At 40.0% G+C, this 27863-nt stretch overlaps 1 protein-coding gene across 1 annotated transcript; it reads left to right on the top strand.

Moving 5' to 3' along the window:
• Positions 1-2814: 2814 nt before the first annotated feature.
• On the top strand, positions 2815-27863 carry DRC1 (dynein regulatory complex subunit 1). Its single transcript, XM_032216094.1, has 17 exons — positions 2815-3011; positions 3862-3949; positions 4553-4665; positions 5416-5599; positions 7542-7679; positions 7779-7865; positions 12753-12875; positions 13718-13857; positions 16156-16290; positions 18666-18910; positions 20089-20180; positions 20363-20452; positions 21295-21381; positions 21842-22056; positions 23033-23176; positions 23986-24088; positions 27801-27863. Exons 1-17 carry the CDS (start codon positions 2815-2817, stop codon positions 27861-27863), a joined length of 2244 nt encoding a protein of 747 aa, XP_032071985.1.

The raw sequence follows: 27863 nt of genomic DNA, 5'->3' as shown, positions 1-27863 counted from the left end.
AACAAACAATAATGAAAGTCAAAATCAAATATATTATGTGCTAATGAAACGATTAATTTTTATGACTTAATTGAACATCTTGTTAACAAAAGCAAATACATGAAATCAGCCTCTGCAGTTTTTCTAAGTGAGATCAGGACCTGCATATTGTACAGATAAGCTAGGATTGGCAAGTGGATGCATTTGTGATACTACTGTATTGAAAATTTTTCTGTTGTTGCTCAGAAGCCCAAATATAACATTTGTACTATAGTCTGAAAATAGCTTATATCCTCTTCACCAGTACAGAGAAAGAGTTTAAATCATGGGTGAAATCCAGCAGGTTCTGAAAACCGGTAGCAGAAATTTTGAGTAGTTTGGAGAACCAGCAAATGCCACTTCTGGCTGGCCCCAGAGTGGGGTGGGAATGGAGATTTTGCAGTATCCTTCCCCTGCCATGCCCACCAAGCCATGCCTACCAAACCACACCATGCCTATCAAGACACTCCCATAGAACCGATAGTAAAAAAAAAATTCACCACTGGTTTAAATCCTTTGCCCCTCTTTTCATTCATGTAATCATTCCTTCACATCCTTTCTTTATTGCTTCCCTGGTGGTAGAATGGAAGATCTCTATTTCCCTTTTATGACTCTCTCTTAGCAAAAGGTTGTAATAACGATGTATGCTAGGCATTAGAAATGAAGCTGTGCCTTACTTCTGAGATTACTACCAAGAGTATAACCATTTCAAGATACATTACACAAATTATCCCTTTAGTAAGGATAAAAATCAGGAACCTTCATAGTTAACCAAATATGCACACACACATGTTTACAGATTCCAGCTATGTTGTTCACATTACAATATCTATTTTCTGTTACTTTGCCTCCACAAATCATCTTGCTTCTCAAAAACCTGACAAAATATTGTATTTTGATCTTTTAAGCTATATCTCCCAAATCCAGTCCTGTAGTTCCAACATAAGAAAAGGACACCAAGTTGGAGAAGTTTTACCAAGTTGTAGAAGGATGCAAGAAGCATCCTTCCCTAGGGGCAGATAATGTACTGCATATTGTCAGAATTGCATTAACTCTGGAGACAGTTATTATTATATTGTGACATGGAGAACAGAAAAGGGAATAGAAAAATGAAAATGAATCTATTACCACAGGTGGCTTTTGGTTTATAGCTTGTTGAGATATCTTCAGTTCAGAATAGATTCACAAAACAGTCTCTTATCCAAACAATTTAGTACTCCAATCTGATATCTGAAGAGATGCTTGGCAACCTGTTCTAACTATGAATGACATCACACATAGCATCATAAGGAGAGCAAAAGGGAAGGAAAGCTTACTAGCTTTCACACTAGGGCTGGGCAATCTCTGGTCCCTGAACAAGTGGTCATCTCAGGTTGTTTGCAACCTTCTAAAATTTCCCAGTGATATAATTGTGCCAAGCTCTCTATGACTTGGAAATTGAAAAAAAGAGGTTTTTTTTGCCTGTCTATATCAAGGTTCTTCAAAGTGGTCAATATGGACCCCCCCCCCCCCCAAGGATTGATGGAACCATTAAGGATTTGTGTTTGTTATTATAATAATTCATAGTACTATTAATTAAAGTAATATTATTTTCAAATATATCAGTGGTGGGATTCACATTTTTTTACTACCAGTTTTTACTACTTATGTGGGCATGGCTTGGTGGCCGTGGCGTGGCTTGCTGAGCTTGGCAGGGGAAGAATATTGTAACATCTCTGTTCCCTCCCCACTCCAGGGGAAGGTTACTGCAAAATCCCCATTTCCTCCCGATCAGCTGTGACTCGGGAGGCAGAGAATAGATGGGGGCAGGGCCAGTCCAAGATGGTATTTACTGGTTCTCTGAACTTCTCAAAATTTCCACTACCGGTTCTCCAGAACTGGTCAGAACCTGCTGAATACCACCTCTGATATATATGTATGAGAAATCACAAATAAATCTAATTACTGTATATTGGTTTTTCATCACAGTATAGTGAGGTGTTGTTATAGGAACAAATAACACAAAGGAGGCTTTGAATGGATAGCATTACTCTAGCAAATTCTGCTGCAGTAGTATTTCATTTCCCCAAGTCCCTTGTCCAGGACTTGAATGAAAATTCCATTTATTTCTATTCCCATGTATCACTTTGACTTATATGCCGTTCTATATCCAAGTGACTTGCATTAACAACACAAAATTAAAACATAGAAACCCAACTGCATAACCATCACAGCAAGATTTTATTTTATCCATTTTATTTTATTTTATTTTTTATTTTTATTTTATTTTATCCTTTTTATTTTATTTTATTTTAAGATGTTATCCTTTTTATTCGTATCCATTTCAAAATCCTGTTTATACTTCTATATGTTATCTAATACATGCTTGACGAAATAAATAAAATAAAAAATAAAAAGGCCTTGATGTGTCGCCAGTCAGCAAAATCTCCAGGATTCCCTCCAAGGGGAATCCCTTCTCCTTTTGTTAAACTATCTGCTAAATAGGAAGGCTTTTATCACATTAAATGTGATCGCTAAAACGTTCCTCAAAGAGAAACACATCGGTGTTATCACCTCCGCTGAGCCTTTCTGCATTAGTATTTACAGGATTCAACCTAACTACAGAGACCCGCATAAGAATTTAAGAAGAAAACAGGGGACTTCGTTATCACATTTCTATAGGAATAACAGGCAGGCAACTGTTCAATCGGCTTCCGTAGAAGGCGCAGGCCTTCCGCCTGGGTTGCTAGGGACGCTGTTACCATGGTAACGGAAACAGGCGGTTGCTGAGGCCGGTGGAGTACCAACGCCGCCAAAATGAGCGCCGCTGTAGCCGAAGGCGAAGCGGGGACAGATGTCGACGTGGAGGCGGAGGCGGCGGGCGGGGCCAGCCGGGACATTGCCAGCGGCGCTGTCCCGCGTGCCAAGCAGGTCAATTTAAACTCAGATGACCCCCTGGAACGCATCGCCGCCCGCCGAGCTCGCATCGCTGTCCGCCTGGAGGCGAAACGACGGTCGGTTTGATGGAGGGGGCGGGATGGGGGAATAGACGCACATGCAAGAATTGAAGCCTGAAAGGCAAATCTGCCAGTCTTTTTCGTAATTGCAAATTCACAGTCCAGCTGCAGATATAATAAATGCTTCCTCCACGAGGTGACCGTGACCGGTCCTAAAATGCTCGCGAACTTATGTGAACCCTCGTGCCCTGTCAATCTTCAATCATCTCAGGCATTGGGACTTCATCCCAATTGATCCCCACTCATCCCCCAAAGCCACCCTCGTTTATTTGGTTTCCACTAAATGGGGCTCATCCCTATTGCCTCCTCCATTGCCTGTGTCTCAAAGCTCGCTCTAATTCAAATTGAACAAAAATAATGGATTGTGAATACTACAAGGCTTTTAGAATGCACTCAGTATCAGGATTTTAGGGACTGGGATGGTGAGATATCTCTTACATAAGTGACCCTCCAAAGTTTTAACATCTTTATTTTTTGCCCTTTTCCTTAGCAGGAAAAATACACTTTTTGGGAACCCGCTTCGGATTAGCTGTTTATTAGCACCCACAGTAATAATAAATCATTCATAGGTTAAATCATAGGTTCCCAACCTTTTTTTGGCCATGCCCCACCTAAGCATCTTTAAAATCCTGATTCCGTCCCCCTTATAATTCTTATTTTACATAAAAAACTCACATGGAGGAAGCCTAAAAGGCCATGAACTTGGTTTAAACAAGTTAATGGGGGCAATTTGTTTAAACAACAAATTGCCCCCATTAAAAATGAAATTGCCCCCCTGTGGGGTATAAGCCCCACTTTGGGAACCATTGGGTTAAATAGATATTTGTGTTTGTTTTCTCTGTTTTAGGGAAGCCCTTGGGGAAGATCCGGATGCAAAAAAATTTGTAGAAGAGGAACAGAGCAGGAGTTACAAGCAAATAGAAGACAGTAGACAGGTTAGTAGAGAATTGAGGAATCACAGTGTGAATCACAACGTATGATATATGGAGAAAAGGTATTCACTCCATAGCCTATCCAACAAGGCAGAATAAGACAGAAACTTGATTTCTCAATAGTTTGTGTTTAAGAACTATTATAAAAGTTTGAAAAAGGATTATATTTAATTAAACAATTAAATTTAAATATAACTAAAACCATAGGAGAATGTCTTCAAGATCTTACATACAGTGTAGCCATACCATAAGAACCCCACTCATGGGATCTTCAGGCCTGCAGACAAAGTCAAGGCTTAAGGGATTGCTAGAAAATCAGTATGATCAGGGCCAATCTCAATCTAGATGGGTAAATGTTCTGCAGAGATGATGCCATGATAGTGAATGTTTGCCTCCGTGGTACTGTCAAATGAAGCTGCTCAGCAGACGAGACCTGAATATGCCCCACCACTCCCTGCCTGCATTCTGGGGCTAGTTGTAGGTAGACAGGTAGATGTAACCTGGGAGAGGCAGTTCTTCAAATCCTATTTATATTCTGCAAATCCTATAACTGAATTTGATATATTGTATGAATGTATAATATGATTCTGGCATATTTTCTTTCAGAGATTGGCCAAATTGTTGCTTGATGGCACACAGCTAGTAACAAACATCCAGGTGGCAGCTGATGCTCGGGAGGCACACAGGAGATCAGAGGAAGAAGAGCTGACTCGGCAAAGGTAAGACCTCTGTATTGGCATCCCTTGGAACTGTGCAGTGTTGAGGATGTGGAAGAAGGATAAAAATAAAGCTGAATATTGTTAGGGTTGTCTTAATGAAGCACACTCCACTTGAGTTGGGGTGTCTGGGGGCTTAAAGGTCAAGATAGTAGCTGTAACTGCACAACCAGAACCCTACATCTTTTAAAATACATTGTGTGTACATTGCAGGATGCCTTCAAGAAGATGGTAAATTTTTTATTAATGGTTATGGCTTATAAAAGCCATCTGATGCTCTCTTCATGTTACTTATTGTTTTCAGACCTCATATATATATGTATATGTTTGCGTGTTTTGTCCATATATGTATAATTAATGTATTTTTAATGATTTGTCTTGGTTTGCAAATAAATATTTCTTGACAATTGTAATGTTCACCCCATCCACCACAGATATCCTTGCTTTTGAGTAGAAATTAAATATGGCATCTGTAGTTCATTTTAATGCATTAGCTTGAACTTGAATGAACTACAAGGCCCAGCAGACAAAGAAAAGGCTGCTTTGTACAATTTTTAAAAATTTGAAGCCTGGATTTCCACCAAAAAGAAAGACTGAGGAAGGAACAGAGCTAATGTTCCAAGGATCATTTCAGATTATTCATGATCTATAGTAATCCCCAACAAATGTATCCGTTTTTAATCTTCATATAGAACAGAATTGAATTTCATCTAACTTGCTTTGAGTAAACTGCCTAGATATTGTTATTCTCAGGGTTGAGAAACTGGAAAATGAAGCCAAGGCCAACTTGGATAAGTTTGATGAGATCACTGCCAAGTGGGCCAAGGCCAAGCAGAAGATCATCCCCCAGGATCTCTGGGAGGCTCTAAATCTACAGCAGCAGCACTGTGCATTGCTGATTGAAGAGAAGAACAAGGTTATTAGTGAGTTGCAACAGGTAGGATTCATGCTTAGTGTACATGCATCAGATTGCTCTCAGCAAATATGGCTACAGGGACATGCTGAAAGGTCCATGCTAAGAAGAACACTGAATTTAGAGAAAGAAATTTTAAAGAGTTTTATAATTCAAAAGATCTCACATAGAAGGACATTTAGATACATATATTAAACTGTGATGGAAAAGCAATCCTTACCGTGTGTGTGTGTGTGTGTGTGTGTGTGTGTGTGTGTGTAATAATCATCATCACTGAAAGGAAGAATACAAGCAACTCTCAGCTCTATTTCCCCTTATTAAGAGGGAGTAACTAATTCTAGCTGAAACTCTCATGTTCCCCTCCATTATATTTTTGTTTGTTAATGACCCATTTGTGTGCCTATATGCATTTTCCACCCCCTTAAAAAAATCAAAAGTGGTGTTTATGTTCTCCCATAAAATATAAAACAGCCCACTTCCTTGTAATTCACAGGCAATATCTGAGGTAAAATAAATCTTTTCTTCATATCTGATATATTTGCTATTTTTTAAAAGTTGAAAAGCCTGGGAAGTAAAATAGATTGTCATTGCAATAAACTATAAATTCCAGATGATACTATCTGGGAATGGCTTTTCACAGCTGGGTACTATTACTAGAAAAAATGGCAAGTGGTAAGCATAGCAATGTGAATGAGAGCTATTTCTTTTGCCCTATGATCTTTGGAAGAAATATAAGATTTTTAAAAGTAATATCCTCAGCAGCAATTGGACTAAACAGCTAACAGCACCTTATTTGGTGCTTTAAAGAATGGTGTATAGTCCATGACCAACAAGTTACATGTGGCTCCCAGTGGTGAGATTATGATCCCCAGAGCCATTTTCAAACTTGCTGCTGAGTTCCGATAATAAATTTTAAAGTTTCCATAAATGCTGAGGGTATTGAATCTGCCACCACTTTGTGACGACTGAAAAAAAATGGTGTTCTTCTCCCCCTCCCTTTGATTTTATGTAGTTTATTAATGTTTAACTGTTTGTCCAACTACAGGATACTTTCTGTGAAATATAACTGTTTTTTCCTGCCATAAACATGGTGATTTTGAGCCCCATTTCTGGGAAAAAAGGGATCACAGTTGTTGGAGAGAAAAACATATGGGAAAACACTGATTTTGATCAATGCATTGGGAAGTAGTGAGAGGGGAAGGAGAAAATGTGTTTGTGTGTGTATGGAAGGGTGGGAAGTTACAGCTCACATGTGTATTTACACTGTATGAGGAAAAATAGATTTGTTTGTGTATTGAATAAACGTGTGCTTGTGAGGGTTAGGATGTGTGTTGCAGTGCAGGATAAGTGTCATCTTAAATCACATCCCTTTCATCCTTGCTCTGTCTATTTAAATCAGGGTGCGAAACTCACAGCCCGTGGGCCGGCCATGTCACGTGCTGGCCACACCCACACCCAGTTTAGTGAAGGGGGGGAAGTCCCAATACATCATGTGACACCATTGTGATGATGTGAGTTTGACACCCCTGATTTAGATCATCTATGGTAGTGTAGTCTCCTGCCCTAAAAAAATTATGCATTTCTACTCAAACATTTGGGGATGAAGGCAGATTAACGAGATTGGTACAATCAGCTTGAATTGGTCTCTGAATTGGCTTACTGGGTTTCCACTACATACTGAACTATGAAACTCATCAAACACACTGTGGGATCCTATGACAGCTAAGCTATAACAGCTAAGCTATAAAAAGTTAGATCACTATTAACTAAGCTTTGCATGCTGTGCTAATGCAGCTGCTAGGCCTTGACTGTTTGTATTACCACTGAACATATCCTCTAGCTTGCTGAACAGCATTCAGGTTTGCAGAGGTAAACAGTGGAACAATGCCAAAATTAATTATTTTTCACAATTAATTATTTTCCTGAATACAAGTTTTTGCTTTCCTGATTGTTTTTGCTTGTCCAGGAATTGAAGAGTAAAGATGATCAGTATGTGAAGGATCTTAGGAAACAGAATGAAGACATTAATTTGCTGCTTGAGCGAATGGAAGAACAGATCCGAAATCTCGTTAAAATCTACCGTCGAGAACTTTTGCATATAGAGGTATATGATTATTTTTAAGCAAAACATGTGTCTTGTTTGTTCTGCATGTACAAAAAGAATCTCCATAGATGTTTAAATCTTAGGGTTTTTCCCCTCCAGAAAGCCTTTGAATTGGAGCGTCGTGAACTTCTCACAAGCAACAAAAAGAAATGGGAGCAAGCCATGCAAGCTCTCAACCGACAAGAGGTAATTTGGGTATTTTTGTTCTGGGAGCAGTTTAGAGAGCTGTTCAGGGAGCAATGATAACCCAAGAGAGTCCTTTGGGGAAAAGCTGATGGAAAAGAAAGGTATATAGCAATAGCTGAAATATAAGAGGAAAAGGCAGAGGAAACTTGAGTAACAATCTTTTGTAAAGCTTCAATATTTCTGGAAAAGTCCTTGTCAATATCAAGATTTTTGATGGCTTGATTAATGGGCAATGCTTGAGGTTGAATAAATGAGTATAGGCAGAAGAAGCCTAGATGTGATCTCCAGAGTGTAATTTAGGGTGACTTTATATTTTAAAATCTGGAACATAACAGGTTATCTTGATTTTTCTTGGTTAATCTCTGCCATTGTGTCTTTCATAATGGGAAATAGAAGACTTGACTCAAGGTCCATATGTGAAGAGGCACACAATGGTAGAAAAAGTGCTTTCCCCCAAAAGTATGTGTAGTAAATGTTATTGATTCTAACTACACTGTATTTATTTTTTAAAAATAATCTTGGAAACTTAAATTTTTTTTGAAATAGCATGAAACTGAAAGAAGGAGATTTTGCCCTTATCTTTGGCAATGTGGGAATAGGCTGATACTAATATGATGCTAATATTCAGAAAATTTTTAGGACAGATCATTAGCTGTAGAAGAAAATATTTGCATATTGAGATGAGGGGTCCCTGGTGCTCTCATGATTGTTTTCTTGCAGACATTTCATTATCAAACAAGTAAATATCAACAGTGCATTACCCAATCATTAAGCATGAGTTGCCTTGAACCGCAAGATGACTGGCATCTTAGAGATAGATAGATGAATGGATGGATGGATGGATGGATGGATGGATGGATAGATAGATCGATAGATAGATAGATGTGAGAACTTAGAAAAGAATTCTGATGACTTCCGGGGCGGGACCTTGCTGATGGTGGCAGCTTAATGAGCTGCCCCCGGGTTTCTGGTCGCGTTATCTGCCTAAATACCTGGTAGATACCTCATTCTTCAGGCAAAGAAGAGTGAGAGAAAGATCCAGCTGGTAAGAGCTTTTCTTTGAAGTTTGCAGCTTTTTTTTTTTTGCTGCGAATGGAAGGGGGGGCAACCGAAAGCTGAATCATATCTCCGTGCCAGAAATCCCTGCTGTTTTCATTACGGCGCAAAGTAAGGAACCTCCTCTTAGGACAATTTTTGAGATATTTATCTGAAATTAATACAAGCAGAGTCCGTACCTGAGAACCTTATCTGCCTTTTTTAAAAAAAAATCCTAGCTTCATTTTTACAAGAGCTTCCTTCGTGCACTTGGTTTTTTTTTCTTAAAAAATAAGCTCCTAAAATGGCGATTGTGCCACATTCCTAACTATCCGGCAAAGAACAGTGATAAAAAAGATCAAAGGAACAGCCAGCCAGCAGTTTCTTACTAATTAGTTTCACTTCTCTGAAGAGCTTACAAGATTTTTTTCCTATCAACTTTTAAAAGTTTTAAAAGACTCCTTGTTAATATAGAGACATTCGAAACAGAGATGAATATGCTGAACTGTTTTGTTACAATGCTAATCTTTTGAAACCTGCTTTGTTACAATGTCCTTTTCTGAAACCTTTTGAAAAACCTCTAAGAACAAATAAAGGGGGGACTTAATACTTTTTTTCCTCGTAAGCTACACAGCAGGCCAGTAGAGTTTGAATAATTGTTGAATAATTGTTTGAAGAAAAGATATAATGGCATCAAAATTAAATCCGGGGAAACCTCTTCTTAGGAGTACATCTCACACACTTGGCACAAAGTCGCAGCTTCCACCCTCTATGCCCCCTACAGGAGATTTGCTAACAAAAGAACTTTTTTTTGAAACTTTCAGAGAATTCAGAGAGGAGATAAAGAAACTTAAAGCAGACTTATATGATAAGCTTGATACTAGGATTGCCAAAACAAATGATGATATGCTGGGACTTGTAACTGTATTGACAGAATATGTTTCTGGAATGGAAGATAAGCTAGAGGTTCTTGATGAAGCCAACACTAATTTGACTTCCAAAACTGAAGTGGTGCAACAAAGAGTTGAAAACACTGAAAAACAAATTGTTATGATACAGTACAGACAGATGGAGCTTGCATTAAGAGTCAGGGGGCTGCGCGAAGACAAACAGGAGAACTTGAAGCAGATTTTTTCAGAGGCTTTTAACCATCTGGTGGAAAGACCGGGGTCCAACTTTGACTGGCAGATCGAAAAAATTTATTGCGTTAATTCTTGGGTGGCAAAACAGAAGCAACTCCCCCGAGATGTAATTATATACTTTGCTACAAGAGAGTTCAGAAACATGATACTACAAGAGTCTTATAATACCAGGTTTCAAATTGGCGGACAGGACTTGATTGTCTTGAAAGAAATACCACCCCAAATGCTAAGAGCCAGGAGAGATTATGCTTTTCTAGTGGAAGAACTTAGAAACCGTCAGATGTGCCATTTGGTATTATAATTACATTTGATAAGCAAAAATATCGTCTCAACTCTGTATGGGAAGCCCGAGATTTCTATCACAAGATCCTGAAGGTGGGACACCCTGAAGCATCTGGATCTGGAGAAAGACCACGAGAAGGACAAGATAAACAGCAAATCACACAACTACCAGACAAAAGCACCATTTCCTCCTTCCGGAAGGGCAAGGGGTCAGGGAACAAAGATCTAGCCGTATGACTACCAGACGAATGGGAAAACAAGGTACAATGCAACAACCTCAATAATCACTGGCCATTGATCAAGGAGTTGTGGTCTGAACTCTCTACAGAAGAGAAAGAAAATATTTCACTATCTCAAACAGTTCAAGAACGATATAATTTGTCTGCAAGAAACTCATATCAAATCAACTGATCAAAAATATTTGTTCAACCCCGAACTTGGTCAATATTTTGTGACCTTTGCTACGGAAAAGAAAAATGGTATAGTTGTATACTTAAGAAAAGACATTAAGGCTGAACTAATTGAGCAGATCCCTTTTGAAGATATATCGCATTAGACCTAATTCTAGAAGGGAAAAAGACTTGATGGACGACTTCAAATTGAGAAATGCTTGGCGAGAAAGAAATGCAGAGGCATATGACTTCACCCTTTTTTCTGATGGACATCAATCCCTTTCAAGGATTGATTTTATACTAATCATTAATGGTTTATTTTCTAGGGTGAAGTAGACAAAGATTGCGGCGAGGATCCTTTCGGATCATAACCCAGTCTGGACGGAATTGGGAAGGGTAGTGCAGGCAAGAAGGTCTTGGAGGTCGAATGAGAGCCTATTTAGATATGAAAAGTATATTAATGATTGTAAAAAATTGCTATCTGAATACTTTGTTCTGAATATGAATAAGGGTACATTCATGGAATTTGTAGGGGATGCAAGTAAAGCGTATATGAGAGGAGTACTGATGAATATAAACAAAATACATAGACATAAACAAGGGCAAAAACGAAAAGAATTGGAAGAGGAAATTAAAAGAAAAATTTGAAATTTATCCAAATTGTGTTATAGAGGGAAGGAGGTGTTTCAACAGGAAGAGATTTAAAAGGCATTCCGGGAATTTTTTTTACAGAATTGTACAAAGGGGACAAAATTAAGGGTTTAGATATAGACAGATACTTAGATAAAGAGATAATACCCCTAGTTAGAGAAGAGTACAGGCAAAAGTTGAACCAACCAATAACCTCTGGGGAAATCCTGCAGGTAATCAAACAACTAAGATTAGGAATAATGTAAACTGCTTAAAGTTTGTGTAACGGCAAGAAGCTGAGTTCAACGCAGAGATTTTATTGACTTTTTTTTCTTTTTTCTTTTTTTAAATTTCCTTGGTTTTAATATATTTTAGACTGTGTTTGATAAAAAGCTATACCGTGTACGGGCTCTGGGAAGTCGGGGGGGGGAAGGGAGGTGGGGTCCTAGGGGGGAGGGGGGGAGGGGGGAAATATAGTATGTGCTAGATTTTAAAGTAACATGATTGCACTTGTATACTGTTGCTTTTTTAATTCTAGTGTAAAAATAGGAAGCTGAATATATTGATAGATAGTAGAAATACACCAAAGGGAGGAGCAGAGGGAAAGAAGAAAGGGGTAGAGAGGGTGGGAGAGAGGATCGGAGGGAGGGTGAGATGGAAGGGAGAGAGTGTATTCGGAGAGAGGAGTGATAGAGGGGGAGGGGAAGTAGGGTAGTGGGGAATGTTGGAGGGGAGAAAGGAAAGTTGGAGGGGGGTGAAAGAAAGAGTGTATGGAGGGTTGAAGTGGTATATTGGGTTTGTATTTTGGGGAGTATTGTTGACAAGAATTATATGTTATATGGCCCCGGTTATGCACAGTATATATGTGACTGTATGAAATGAAAATGAAAATAAAACATATTTACACGAAAAGAATTCTGATATTGCAAAGAGCCAACATGAATTTCCAAAGCACAAATTCCTAACTGGAACCAATAATTTTATATTTTCTATCGTTGGGATTTCCTTGGGGAAAAATACAGGAGTGGTTTACCATTGACTTCTCCCATGTAGTATGAATTGATGCCTTTGCCACTGTCACTTAAGTGATTATGTGCCTCTGGCATCTTCCGATATTGCTGCCGCTTAATGCAAGTGCCTACTTGCTTTAGCTGGGCAGCTGGAACTACCTTCATGCCTTGGGTGACCCTCCTGGGAAAATACCGCCCCCCCCCCAAAATGAAGCTGCACAAAAAGTGTTTTGTGTGTGGGGTGTTGGTATGTTAGAAGAGCCGAAGGTCAGAACCAGATCATGGAGAAAATCTATGTGATCTAGACTTCATGGCATATAATCAAGTGCAGTCTAGGGGAGAACTTTGACTATTTTTAATTAGAGCCCTACTTAACCTATTTTCCCCCTTTTAAAGTTGGATTTTATGATGGCTCGCTTGAAGAAGGTGGAGGAGTATGAACAGGAGCTGAACCAACTGCGGGTGCAAGATGCTGAGGAGTACAATGTTATAAAGATCAAATTGGAGCATGATGTGCAGGTGTGAATCAAGAACTATTTATACGCCCATTTGGGAGATGCTGAATAAAGCAGGACAATTTGCCCCAAAGAGCGGTGGGAAGGTGAGGTTGCCATTGACAGATTCCTCAGTGTGTGTTTCCTTATTTCATCTGGTGGACACCAAGAAGCTGGCCACGCTGGCGCACTAGTAATGGATACCCCTTAGCACAACCATTAATATGCATAGATTTCAGTAAAGTTTTAAAATATCTAAAAATTATATAGATAGCTGAATTTGGAAGTCTTCCAACTTCCTCAGCTCAAGATCAGGGTCATGATGTTCTAATTATGCTCTTTAATATCCCTTCTGTTGCAAGGATGAAACTATTCAACTTCATGCAGTGTTTTGTCTTCAGTAAGAGAACTTTCATCTCTGGTTTCTTCTCAATAGCTCTGCTTTTTTTATTTCCTCTCCAGATTCCCAAGCTGGTTACCTGTTTTCAGATGAGGGTGCTAAAATTTTTAGTCAATGTGTTTATTTGGGAAGCTCCATCTTGGCACCTTAAAGTATACAATAGGCAATGTTGTTGACATATGATGAAAACACTAAAGGGATAGCATTATTGCTGCTCAGCCTGATGCACCTGTAGCAAAATCATGAGTGGAATTTATATCACAATCCTGGCTTGCGCTCAGTGTAAAAAAGAAAAAGAAGTCTAGAAGCATCTTTTTCTAACACATTTTATCAAAGGCATGCGTGCCTCTTAATAAAATTTGTTATTGAAAAAGTGCTCTTATACTCTTGATTTTTGCCACCCTAAACAGGCACAGCTCTGCTATTACGAAGTTGACTTAGTATATTATTTTCTTTTGTGGTACCAGATCCTGGAGCAGCAGCTCCAGCAAATGAAAGCCATCTACCAACTAAATCAAGAGAAGCTGGAATACAATTTCCAAGTGCTGAAGAAGAGGGATGATGAGAACACCATAATCAAATCCCAACAGAAGCGGAAGCTCAATAGGTGAGATAGCAGAACAGCTTCCTTGGCTCCCTATTGGTCTCTGAATGCGCTTCGAGGTGCTAGTCGTTACTTTTAAAGCCCTACCTGGTTTAGGACCTGGCTACCTGAGAGACCGCCTCCTGCCACATATCTCCCAACGACCAACTAGATCTCACAGGTTGGGCCTCCTCCGGGTGCCATCGACCGGACAATGCCGGCTGGCGACTCCCCGGGGGAGAGCCTTCTCTGTAGCTGCGCCGGCCCTGTGGAACGATCTACCCATAGAGATCCGGACCCTTACCACTCTCCCCGCCTTCCATAAAGCCACCAAGATCTGGCTGTTCCGGCAGGCCTGGGGCTGTTGATCAATGTCCAGCCCCACCTAACTGAATAGATGATGTGCAATTTTAATTATGTATCTTTATTCTTAAATTTTTAAATGTTTTTTATCTGTCTGTAAGCCGCCCAGAGTCCCTAGGGAGTGGGCGGCATACAAATTTTATTAAATTGGAAATTGGAATTCATATTTTTATTGATTCCTATTTGTAGGAGAAAGAGTAGCAGAGTTTGGGGGTTGAGTCAAAAGAGTAATCAGCTTAGAGTCTCTATGTTGCCACAAACAGCCTAAGTCCAACCCTCTTGAGTCCTATTAACCCTTTAACTAGTGCACAAATAGTACTAACTGTTAGTTGACTAGATTCCTGTGTATAGGCATGAGCAATAAATCAGTTTAATTGTCTATGGGGCTTCTCAGTCATCCAGGTGATGGTGGTCCCAAAGGTGCTTTTTCAAGAGGCAACTGGACTTTCTTGTTTTTCTTTCAAGAAGTTTTGCTTCTCATCCAAGAAGCTTCTTCAACCTGGATGAGAAGTGAAACATCTTCAAAGAAAATCAAGAAAGTCCATCTGTCTCTTGAAAAACCATCTTCCCAATTTTGTCCCAATCAGTTTAATTGGAACTTAATGTTTGGCCCTGGTCTTTTGCACCTGACTCTTCTGCAGCCACCATTTTTCCTTGTTTTGGAAAGGAAGTGCAAATACAGGTAGTCCTCAGCTTGTGCCTGAAATTGAGCCTCGAATTACAGCCATAGTTGTTGTGGTTGTTATATGAGTCATCATGTAACTACACCCAATTTTATGATCTTTTTTGTGGGTTGTCATTAAGCCAATGCTGCTATCATTGAATTAAACAGCTGTCATTAAGCGAATCTGTTTTATGGGCACACACACCCCCCGAAACAGGAAGAAAATGTTAGAAGCCTGCAAAAAAGGTTGGAAAATGCAGTCATGTGACTATGGATCCCTGCAAACAGCTGTAAATGTGAGTTGTTTGCCAAGCACTCAAATGCAAACACATGACTGAAGTGTGTGTGTATGAGATTGTTGAAACTATGAAATTTGATCATAAGTATTTTTGGGGAGGGAGGTCCATTATAGCTTCAAACAGTTGTAAGGTGACCTGTCATTAATCAAGGACTACCTATATTCTGAACTAGGCTAGAATGCACTCAAGTATAGTTAGTCCTTGACTTACAACAGTTCATTTAGTGACCATTCAAAATTGGATGGAACAGTGGAACTGAACAAAATGACTTATGACCATTTTTCACATTTATGACCATTGCAATAGCCCCACGGTTGCATGAATAAAATTTGGATGCTTGCCAATTGATTCATATTTATGACCGTTACAATGTCCCTGGGTCATTTGATCTCCTTTTATGACTCTCTGACAAGCAAAGTCAATGGGAAAGCCAGATTCACCTAACAACCATGTTACTAACTTAAGAATTGCAGTGATTTCACTTAACACCTGTGGCAAGAAAGGTTGTAAAAAGGGGCAAAATTCACACAATGAATGTTTCATTTATCAGCATAAATTTTGGATTCAATTATGGCCGTAAGCCGAGGACTACCTGTATGCCTATCCTAAGAAGCTTTTCAGATTCTCAGAGGGTAATGTAAATTTGTAGTGTCTAAAATCCATGATACATGAACAATGAAATCCATTATTAATAACTCTGCCTAATAACTCTTATTGCCACAAAGTGATGAAATACTTTAAAGCAGGGGCCTCCAACCTTGACAACTTTAAGCTTGGTGGAATTCAACTCCCGGATTCCCCAGCCACATTTTTGGGAGTTGAAGTCCACCAGATTTAAAGTTTCCAAGGCTGGAGAGCCTTGTTTTTTTAAACCCTGAGTTTTAAAGAATTTAAGTCCTCCATTTTTTTGTCTCTGACCGCAGTGGGTATAATTTGCGTTGGGCATTGATTCCTGTCCTTCTTTGTAATAGATGTGTCTGTCTCTTTGCTTCTTAGACTGCATGATGTGCTCAATAACCTGCGCCTAAAATTAGCCAAGCAGATCAAGCAGTATCGTGAGGAGAACTTGACACTGACAGCTGACTATAAGCGGATTGTGGAGCAGTTCAAGGACTTGCAGAGAACAATGAGGTGGGACTGCACCCTGGAACGAGGGGCAGATGAAGGCAATTTGAGATAGTTTGTTGCTTGGCCTAGAATTCTGCAGTCAGTTACGTTGCCCTCAGAACAGATGAAGAATTGTGTTCTTTACACTAAGAATCCTGTAAATCTATGTTGTGGGGAGGGGGTGAAGAATGAACTATTCTTTGTGTTTACCTTCAACCAATTAAACTGTAAACGTCTTTCAATTAAGAGATAATCCAAATAACATAGTCTATAATCATACAAACAGTCCGGTACACAAAGTTTTCTAGCATTTGCAAAACTTACAATAGCTCACACTGAACACTTTACAGCACCTTTAACAGCCAGCTTCCAAACACTCAGATCAGATCAGCATCTAACAGTGATTCTGGCTCCATCTTATGACCCCTTGAGGAAACAGCAACAAATCACATTTACAGCATGATTTAAAGAAACAGGTATAGCATTGTTACATGATTTATATATTGCCAACTCAACCGTTAGATTATATTCCTAACACTAATTGAACAAGTCACAATTGTGTACCAACACACACACAGACACACACATACATATTACAACATACTGAAGCACAAACCACACACATTTCTTTTTATACAGGACTCTTCCTCATGACTCGTTAACTGCAGTGCAAAATTTTCCTAATCATTAAAAGACATAATATCACAGTATTGCTTTCATTTCATCACCAGCCTTCCATGGAGGCAGGTTATACTCATGCAGGTGGTCCTAGCTTAACAACCACTTGTTCAATGACTCCATTTATGACAAGTGCTGAATGAGTGATACGTATGACTGGTCTTTGAAAGTTCAAGATGTCATAGCATCCTTGCAGTTATGTGAGAGCCATTTGCAATCTTTATCGCTACCTTCGGACAAACAAATCCATGGGCTTATAGTAGTATTTTTCTTCTTTTCCTGACACATTCCTCCATCTCAATGTTTGCAATGATAGTGTGGAATTTGTCCAGTTCCTCTTGGCCACTTTAAGGTATTCCAAGTATATCACGGGTGAAATGCTGCCATTTTGGATCGGTTCGCCTGAATAGATAGTAAAAAATACTATCGGTTTGGTTTCAACAAACAGTTGTATGACAATTAGCTGTGCTGCGCCATTTAGATATTTAGAAATCGCGCAGCATCAGTTGTTGCACAGCTGATCGTTGGAGCTACCTGTTTCCCTGAACTGGTAGCATTTTTTACTACCGGTTTGGGCAAACTGGTAGTTCCGATGATCAGTGCCTGTGGTGCGTATGCACGCAAAGTGCGTGTTTGGTGTGCATGTGTAGAAAGAATGCATGCGCACGCACAGCGAACCAGTAGCAGACTTCAGAGCACTTCACCCCTGATGCATATCTATCTCTGGTCACACTACATTGTTTTTTAATTATTTTAGTTAGTATAACAGTAGAGATCAGTCATTTAGCTTTCAGAAAACCAACTTTCAAATCACAATGCATGCCATCACCCATGGATGGAAGCAGGAGAAGTGCTCTGTCAGTCACGACTGTGCCTTCAAAACTGCAAGGTGTGTTTAAAAACTCACGTATGAGAGCTGCTTCCTTTCACTACTTTTCTTGTAGCTTTTCTAACATTAGTCAGAAGTCTTCCTTCACTATCGCCTCTGGATCAGTCATTGTAGCATTCTGTCTATAAAACAGTGGCTGATCCTTGAGGCAGGTAGAGCAACCATCTGTCAAAACATGTCTCTTCCTGTTGGAAAAGCAATAAATTCTTCTTTTTTTTTTTTTTTTGCTGGGATGTGATGTCAGGAAAACCAACTGTTGTTTTCTTTAAGTTGCTCTACATTAAGCAAGTGAGAGCAGTTGTTGCTGTTCTTGCTGAGGTACAATAAAGCTTAGCAATGAGAGCAGTTCAAATTTATTGGCTTAATCAGCTTGCTGTATGGATCCTGCCATTTGCTTAGCATATTGTCTGAACCACTCCATCATATTAAGTCTTACATTTGGTCTATTTGGATATAGCATGCTAGGTGACACCATTATGCTTTGTTAACCTGGGTGTAGAGGTTGGCATGATGTACTGTATGATCTGAGCAATTTAGCTGCATAGATTAGAATTTGCACTATCAAATCTGACACCAGACACAGCACTGAACAATAAAAAGAAGCAATGCAAGATTGGAAGACATAGAGAGACCTGGCCCATAGAATCGCCAAAAATTGGACAAGACTGAATGGATGACATCATCATCATCATCATTGGGATCTGAATCTTGGGATTTCTAACTATTTTACTATTGATCTGTACCCAAACCATTGTTTGCTGATACCAATCAAAAGCTACTTCTGAGTATAGATTCAAATTTGTTGAGTCATGCATCTCTTTTTTTATCTCAGACATTTTGCCATTGTGGACGCTGAACATTTCCTGGATGTGTGGCTGATGAATGAAGAAGAGGCCAAAGCGCTGATTCGCAAAGCCTTTGATGCTGACCGTGTCATCCATTCTCAGCAGTTGGGGTTGCCCTGGACTGAACCTGATGGTTGGTTCCTACACAACGTGGGACCTATCATCCATACTAAGAAGATAAAATCAGCCAATGAGCTGGCCCGTGAAGTGATCACACCTGAGAGTAAGCAAAGTTCCAAAACTTTTGTGGAATTCGGCCTGAAGGCAGCATGATTGATGCAGTTTGAGAGACATTGCTAATGCCTGTTTAAATGATTCTGTTTCCCATTATAAAAATGGGATTTATTTAGCGAGTAAGAAGTTGATGAGGCGTGGAAATCAGGAAAGGGGGACAAAAATGAAGACAATTGCATAGTTTCCTCAGAAATGAAGGATGAGAGCTTTCTTTTCTCTCAGAAATTGACAAATTCTGCTAAATTCTCCTGCAAAGACCAATTTTCGGACATATGCATAATGCAGAGTATGAAGCCATACCTGGATGCACCAGTTTTACATACTTTACTTTCACTACTGTGTTTCCCTGAAAATAAGGGAACACGGATGGACACCTTTTTATAGCTCTTTAAACCAAAAGATTAATTGTATTTTCCCCCAGGATCACATGGCAGCTTTTAAGAGCAGCTAGGTGATCATAGAAAAAGCTACAGCTGCTTTAAAGGGTTTCAGAGAAGTGCCATGTTCATGCCACGACATGCTCTGAAGCACTTTTCGCCTTCATTTGTTCAGAAAGCTTGGTAACTCTGTTAACTTCTCCGTAATTTCTGCAATCTGGCCGTATAAAAAAAATTGCAAGATGATGGCAACCTCTGAAGGAATTTATGGAAGCTGCATCCAGTGTTTTGGGAACCGCATGCAACTTTGGGACTTGGTTTTTACAGCCCTTTTCTAAATAATTAGAGAAGTGACTTCTGATCATGTAACACCTCCCCTCTTCAAACATCCTGTTTTTGGTTTGGTCAGTTAGTGCTACAAATTGATGAATACTTGTGACATTGCAAAGGCGAAAAGTTGTTTTTAATACTAATTAAGACTGAAGCTTTCTTAGGCATCTAGTAATAAATGTGGAATTTGCCTGGGGTTATGGAATTATAGAAATGTAAGGACTGTTGCTGACCCAGTCATCTTGCATGAGGGATGTTGTATGCTGACTTGTTAAAATGGCATATGTTAGACTAGATAAAGAACAGCCGATATAATTGCTTTATGTATTTAGGAAAGTTGTCTGCTACGCTGCTGCCCCAGATTCTGGTTTTTTTTCTCTAGCAAGTCAATCACTTCAGCAGCTCTTTCCCCCATCTGAGGACAGACCACCAGAAGACAATGAAGCGGTCCCAGAAGAGGAGTATAAAGAGGGTGAGGAACCTGAACCAGAATCAAAGAAACGTTGGTCTATTTCAAGAAAGATCATCAAGCACATTCTGGAGCTCCTTTGTGATGAGTCGGTGAGCTGGGAAAATAAGAAAACATTGGGTTTATCTTTGGCTGCGGTTGTCTGCTTCCGAGGCTGGGCCTTGCTATGTCACAATATCCTCTTGAAGTCATGTCCTAAGTTCACCTTTAGGAATTAGTCCAGCCAGCAATTGATGTTTCCCCTCTTGTCTTCTGTATCTGTTTCCTTGGCCAGGGCTTTTTGATTGAGAGCAAGCTTCGGGGTCTCCTGCAACCTCTAGAGAGGCCTGATCGCGTTCTCATGGAGCTGGACTCCATCTTCACCGTAAGTTCCTGAATTCTCTTACAGAAGTGATAGGGAAAGGATGTACTTGGTCCTTTGGGATTGGGGCCTATATGTGCTACCTTGGAAACTGTTCTGACCTAGGCTTCCTTAAAAAGCATGAAGCAGAGCCTTGGTCCCGGCAAAACCTCTTTTATTTACATGACTGTGAATTCCTTTCATTCACAGTCAAAAAGGCTAGGCAAGCAGTCTTTCAGAGGAATATTTATCAACACGAACCTTATCTCGTTTGGAGAGCTGCCAGATAACTAGTTTCCAAATGCAGGGCAAGGCAACACTTGGTGCGGAGTCTCTTATAGTCACAAACAGCACTTTCCACTCTTGAAACGACCGAGGGAACGAATTGTTTCCTGCAAAAGCTCACTCCCAGTTCACTCCTCTTTTGTTTCCTATGGGAGGGGCCAATCACCTCCAAGGTGTGGCTATACTCCCAAGTCGACCCTGCTTTCTTAGTTGTTCTTGTTTTCTGGCAGCTCTGTGCATGCGCACACTGGGAACAGGCTCCAGCTGTTCCTCTGCCTCACTGCTGTCTAGCTCCCTCTCTGCCTCCGACGCAGAGCTCTCGTCTAAGCTTTCCTCAGCCCGCAGACCGGTCCATGTTCCTCCCCAACCTCCTCATTGTCTGATGGCGGGCCACAACAGTAATTGATTTTCTTCCAGCAGTTATTACTATTTACTCCAAAGTAGAGATTTATACAATCTGCTAGGAGTATAAGGTCCAAGCCTTTGTTTTTAAGTTTAGCTTTGAGTTCTAACAGGACTCCTTATACCACCTAATTAGCTACTCTGTTAGCACCCATTTAGATTTTTATACTTTCCTACAGGCCCTGTCCATTGACAGTGAAGATGATGTGTATCAAATGGCAGAGTTTTTCATGAATTTCAAGGCTCAGAAGATGGCTGGTTCACAGGTAATAAAGATGGGGCTTCAACTAATGAACATAATGACTTTCAATCCAACCATCAAAACTTGCTTCATCAAACTAGTGGTAGTTCTGGCTTAATTGTCTACTCCCCCCTCCCAATGACTTTCTCTATGTGATGTCATTGAAGCTGAAAGTCCCGTCCCCCCCATCTCTGCCCTATGGAGGCTGAGAAACATGAAGTGGCAAAAATAATCATTCTTCTCTTAGGATTGTTTTAGTTGCGGTCGTGGATTGCACTTTTAACCAATACCAGCAAATGTGGGGTTATGGTTGCTTTTCACAAAATGTTGAGCTTTTCATTCATGTCTTACTTCTCTTTGTTTTTCTTTAATACTCTCCCTTACACATACATCTCCGCTCTCTCAAGACTGTTGAACATTCTCTGTACTTCATTGGGATGTACGGTATGATTATTGTTCTCCCAGAATTCTTCATTTTCCTTTAGGACTTAGATCCTGTAGTGGCAGATACAATTGTCAAAGAAGTATCTAGAGATGCAGTGAGTCTAGGAGAGGAGGAGAAGGAGGAGGTTTCTGTAGAATCACAAGAGGAGGACAAAGTCTCCACGGTTACAACAGTGCCCCTTTCTGCAGTTTACATGCATCCTGATGACATTTTGAAGGCTCTCAAGGCATTTGTGCAAGAATTTCAGATGTCAAGGTAGGTCTGGATTGAAAAAAATGGGGCCTGGTAGGGGTATTGGATTTGCCCAATGGTTTAAAACCAAATGTTGGTTTGGTAGTAGTGCATATGATGCTCACGAGCCACCTGGAATAGGTGCAAGGTCAAATAAGCAGTGCCACTGAGAGAAAGGCTATAGTTATGGGGCTGTGATGGTGAACCTATGGCACGCATGCCATAGGTGGTGAGTGGAGCCATTTCTAAGGGCACGCGAGGAGTTGCCCTGTCAGCTCCAGCCCGCCTGATTTTCAGCCTTGATTTTTGGCCGTTTTTCGCCCTCTGGAGGCTTTATACACTACATAAACACGACTAAATAAATAAGTACAAAGTTATGCATATGCACACATAACCACATATATTACATGATACAGAGAAACAATACAGATGATTCAACATTTTTCATGATTTGGCAGATAAAAGCCCCCCAAAGCTGATCAGTTAACAGGATTGGAATATGTTAGCTGTATTCTTGATTGGCTTTCTTTTGAAAGCTAATGAAGATTTTATTGTCTTAAATATCTTTAGTAATGTTTAGTAATTTCCTATGTGTTTTGTTTTATATTTTTGTGTTTGTGCTGTCATAAGCTGCCTTGAATTATATAAAAATCAGGGAAAGTTGGGGGCAAGAGTAAACTATTATATGTCCCATGAATTTAACCGTCTGGATTGGAAAGGATTCCATCATTGCTATATTTGATGAAGTTTTCATCAAGATTTGAACACTGATAAGAGACCAAATGCATGGTGTATCAAAATAGCAGCTCATTATGAGCTCTCCATTCTAGTATAATGACTCAGCCCCTGGTCATGCAAATATTGGTGTTGGTGAGAATAGCATAGAAGAATTAAGTTGAAGCCTTCTCTTAGGTTGTGATATGAAATTGGGACTAATGCAGTAAGAAGCTGCTTATGTCAGATCAAATTATCAGCCAGTGTCTCTTTTCTTCACCTCTAGGGACCAATGGCCACAGATAAAGAAAGCACATGAAGAGCGAGACAACTCTAAAGATTCAGAATATTGGGATGCATTGGCTCATGTTATCCCAGATGGAAAACTGAAGCTGTGGGATGCTCTGATTGTTGCCTTGCAAAAATACTAGTAAGTGATGGAAAATGCCCTTAGCTATATAGTGGGGCAATCTCTGCAGATACAAGGAGTGGATTGGACACTTTTGATCTAAACAATCTGTGCCAAAGTGTGCTAATGTGTTACTTATTCTAGAGACTTGTGGAGAGAGTAATGTCTTGAGATCAGATAGCAGAAAACTTATTTCTTCAGTTTCAATGAACTTTATCAAATCCCAGTTCAATGCCAGTCTCACCACTGGGTTTTTTTTTAAATGCAAATTTATAGAAAGATGGACAGAAAATACTGGCTTTCTCCTCTTTACTTTACTTGTTTAGTTTATCAGGAAGTAGATCTTCTGTTGCCCAGTTTTAATGGGTTCATCTCTCCATGACAGGGAAAAGCTGTATGTTTTTATTGAGGACACATAACTCTCCCCATCTTGCATACCTCATCTCTAGCTATTGAGTTTGACTGATAATGTTCTAATAATATTGGAGTAATGGTGCAAACTAAACATCCATTGTGTGTGGAGGGTTGGAAAAACATGACTCAAGGTAATCTTGAGTTTCTCACCCTTCCCATCTCCTCCAAAGAGGAAAAAAAATAGACTTAAAATGATATATAGGAGCCTTAACCTTCCTCAACATCTGAGGCGCCCATTTAGCCACAGTGCTTCACTAGCAATGCTTGGTCATATCTACTCTGAGGAACTCTGGAAATTATTTGTGGGCTGAGGAAGGGATGTAGGAGTTCCATGTGGTTCACAGTTGCCCATTCAAAAATTTGCGGTCAAAAACACTGTTGTCCATACTGTTAAGGACTCCTCTCTTTTCCACCAGTCATTTTCTGACTCTGAGGGCAAAGTTGATTGAAGAGACTGATGGGCTGACTCAGCAGAATGAAGAACTTCAGATACTGCTACAGCAATATTTACAATCCCCGGTAAGTGAATGGGTAGAAACATAGAATCATAAAATTGTAGAGGTGTAAGGGGACCGCATAATCCAATTCTCTGAAAAATGCAGGAAAACTAATTTAATCCTATATATGAATTGTCCAGTGACATGGTGGCTCAGTGGATAAGATGCTGAGCTTGTTGATCAGAAATGTTGGCAGTTTGGTGGTTCGAATCCCTAGTGCCGTGGAATGGAGTGAGCTCCCGTTACTTGTCCCAGCTTCGGCCAGCAGTTCGAAAGCATGTAAAAATGCAAGTAGAAAAATAGGAACCACCTTTGGTAGGAAGTTAACAGCATTCTGTGCACCTTCGGCATTTAGTCATGCCGACCACATGACCATGGAGACGTCTTCGAACAGTGCTGGCACTTCGGCTTGAAACGGAGATGAGCACCGCCCCCTAGATCAGGAAGCGACTAGCACATATGTGTAAGGGGAACCTTTACCTTTACCTTATGAGATGTCCATCTGGCCTCTATGTAAGATATTGTAGAGATGTAGAACCTGCAGCCTTCATAGTTAGACTGAGCATTTTTATATACATCACTTTTAACAACTTGTCAGTCAAAAAGCTATATGCTTTGTTGAAAAGTTGGTGAATTAAATCCCCTTCTCCACTGGAATATTGTTAAAGTAGGAGAAAAGATTTGTCTCTGAATATTTATATGATAAACTCATATAGACTCTTGGCAACCATAGCATTGTTTTCAAGGTGCTTACATAAGGCCTGCTTTGTTATAGGCCAGGTCAGTTAGGTACCTGTAGCTAGGCCAGAAAATCCCTGCAGGACCTATCCAACATCCTGTTTGCAAAAACTTTCTCACGCTGAATTTAAGTTACACTGAGCTATGCTTATTTGATAATGTTTGTCATTTTCCCTGCCATAAAACATTCTCTAGGATAATTTTCAAAGCATTTTTTTAAAACACAGCAATATTTTGAAAATATACAAGCTGCATCAACAGCAAAACCTTGACAGCATTTTCTAAAATTTCTGAAAATGCTTAGGAATAAATCAAATTCAAATCAGTATAAAAATCTTTCCCCAAAATAAAATTTGGGACGACTTCTATCCTAGTTTTGCCCTAGTTTATATAGTTGCAAGTCCTCATAGAATCAGCAGTTGTGCTTCATGCTTTATTTTCTTGGATTCAAGTGATGTTAACTTTACTTGCTTAGCATATTAAGTCAGTATAATACACAGTATGTTATCATCTTACTATCTCCTTCCTATTAGGCACTGCTCTTTAATCTAAGTATTAAATGTTCTATGTTGTCCAAACCTCAATTGTAGCTGATGTGAGAGGCATTGGGGAGGCTGAGAGAGTTATTAGCTGTAAGATAGGAGAGTCTATTAACAGTTTTCCTTTAGACAGTTTTCTAAACTAATCCAGATTGTAAAAAACCTGGAAGGAATGTTTTGATACTCTGCCTTAAGGTATTCACTAGTGAAGGAAGGTTGTAATTTTCTTTTAGAGTTTGCAAGACTCCTTATTTGCTTGTTATCCTTAAAGACACTTTATTGACATCTTGGATTCTTGCTTCCATTATGTTGCCTAGCTGTTAGGGGATTTGACAGCTATATGGTGATAAGTGTAAAAACTAGTAAGCATATGCATAAGAGTAAAAAAAAAAATCAATGTAATGTAGATTAAGATAGAAGTTTGTGTTTCTTCAGTGGACTGTTTCGTTTAGTGTCTCATGGGAATGAATTTACACCAGTGGTGGGTTTCAAAAAAGTTTCGAATCTACTCTGTGGGTGTGGCCTCCTTTGTGGGAGTGGCTTGCTGGCCATGTGACCTGGTGGGAGTGGCTTGCTGGCCATGTGTTCTCTCTCTCTCTCTCTCTCTCTCTCCCCCCCCTCTCTCTTTCCTTCCTTTTGTCTCTCTGTCCCTTTTTCCTTTTTTTCTTTCATCTCTCTCTCACTTTTTCTTTCTTTTTTCTTTTTTTCTTTTTTTCTTTCTTCCTTTCTCTCTCTTTCTCTCTCTATGTGAGTCTGTGTGTGTGTGTGTGTGTGTCAGTGGTGGGTTTCAAAAAATTTTGGAACCTCTTCTGTAGGTGTGGCCTGCTTTCTGGTAGAACCTCTTCTAACCGGTTTGATAGATTTGATGAACCGGTTCTACCGAACTGGTGCGAACTGGTAGGAACCCACCTCTGATTTACACCCATGGTTGAATGCATGAGAGTTATAATTGAATATATCACAAGGAGGTAAAATTGAAGCAACTGCTAGACACAAAGCAGTACCAAAGACTGAGGGCCCATCCTGTTCCTCCTACCTCAATGTGAGCAAGATCATGGTACCAGTCAGTAGTGCTGACTGGAAGAAGATCAGGCAACCACTTATGTCTTCATGAAATTATTTGGTCAGTATCATGAATTTCCTGCCACACAATATCAACATGACTATTGGCTGAAGTAGTTTCCTAACTCATGAGAAACAGTCTATCAGGGGCCTGAGCTATTTTGAACCACATTTAAAGATAACATGTTGCCAAATACAATTTTAAGGGAGTGGATTTAGAAAAAGAAGATGGTTGTCCTCATTATCTTCCTTGTAGTTTCCCCACAGACAGCTAGCAGAGAAAGGATGCTGAACTAAGTCTATTTTTGTCTTATTTCATACAGACTCCTATGCTTTTATAGGCTTTAGTAAAAACAAAAGAGAGAGAAAAGAGAGAGAGAGAGAGAGAGACAGCCATAGACTCTACAGCAGTGTTTCCCAACCTTGATAACTTGAAGATGTCTGGACTTCAACTCCCAGAATTCCCCAGCCAGTGAATGCTGGCTGGGGAATTCTGGGAGTTGAAGTCCAGACATCTTCACGTTGCCAAGATTGGGAAACACTGCTCTAGAATCATTCTGAACAGACTTTATTTAATCTACTGTATATACTCGAGTATAAGCCTAGTTTTTCAGCCCACTTTTTGGGCTGAAAAAAGCCGCCTCGGCTTATACTCGAGTCAGTGAAAAATTTGCCCGAAATGGAGGAGAAAAAGGGGCGGGGCCATGCCGCTGGGTGACACTCGTGAATGGCCCAGTGCCCCTGTGAGTTTCCCCTCCCTCTGTGTCAGTTTGCCGCGCAGCGCGCACCGCACCATCCCCCCTCCTCACGTTCTAATGTAATGCAGGGCTGTCTTACGATTCCCCTTCCTCCCCCTCCTGCCGCTCTGCAACGATGTCCCACCTCCTCCTTGTTATGGCAAGCAGCCACATAGCGATGTCCCACCTCCTCTGGTACAGTGATCCAATGATAGGAATCACTGTGCCGTGTGTCATAGGAGGCGGGACATCGCTCCCGCGGCTGCACGGGACATCATCATCACAGCGGGACATCAGCATCATGAGGTGAGTGAAGTATTTCATTGAATACACCGCTAGTTTACTGTTTTTCTTTGAAATAAATATTCAAAAACATTATTGGTATCTATTTTTATTTTTGAAATTTACCGGTAGCTGCTGCATTTCCCACCCTAGGCTTATACTCGAGTCAATAACTTTTCCAGTTTTTTGTGGTAAAATTAGGTGCCTCGGCTTATATTCGGGTCGGCCTATACTCGAGTATATACGGTAATCTCTAGATTTTGAGAGCCAGTGCTAATTCTCAATAAAACATGCGTACCTTGACATGGGGTACTTTTATTTTGAAATTGAGCTGGATACAAGGGAGCCTTAATCTTTTTTCTTCTGTTTGTCACAGGCCAATGCTGCGTTGCTCATCCCACCAACCCACCTACTGCATCTGCAGATGAATAACCCATGA

Source organism: Thamnophis elegans, chromosome 4, assembly GCF_009769535.1.
Source record: "Thamnophis elegans isolate rThaEle1 chromosome 4, rThaEle1.pri, whole genome shotgun sequence".
Lineage (NCBI taxonomy): Eukaryota > Metazoa > Chordata > Lepidosauria > Squamata > Colubridae > Thamnophis > Thamnophis elegans.
The sequence above is the reverse complement of the archived record's forward strand: the minus strand, read 5'-3'. Positions and strand labels throughout refer to the sequence as shown.

Coding starts and splice junctions, on each gene's coding strand:
- DRC1 (XM_032216094.1), top strand. CDS start 2,815: ATGAGCGCCGCTGTAGCCGAAGGCGAAGCGGGGACAGATGTCGACGTG. Junction 7,866..12,752: donor AAGCTCTCAACCGACAAGAG/GTAATTTGGGTA, acceptor CCCCTTTTAAAG/TTGGATTTTATGATGGCTCG. Junction 12,876..13,717: donor AATTGGAGCATGATGTGCAG/GTGTGAATCAAG, acceptor TTGTGGTACCAG/ATCCTGGAGCAGCAGCTCCA.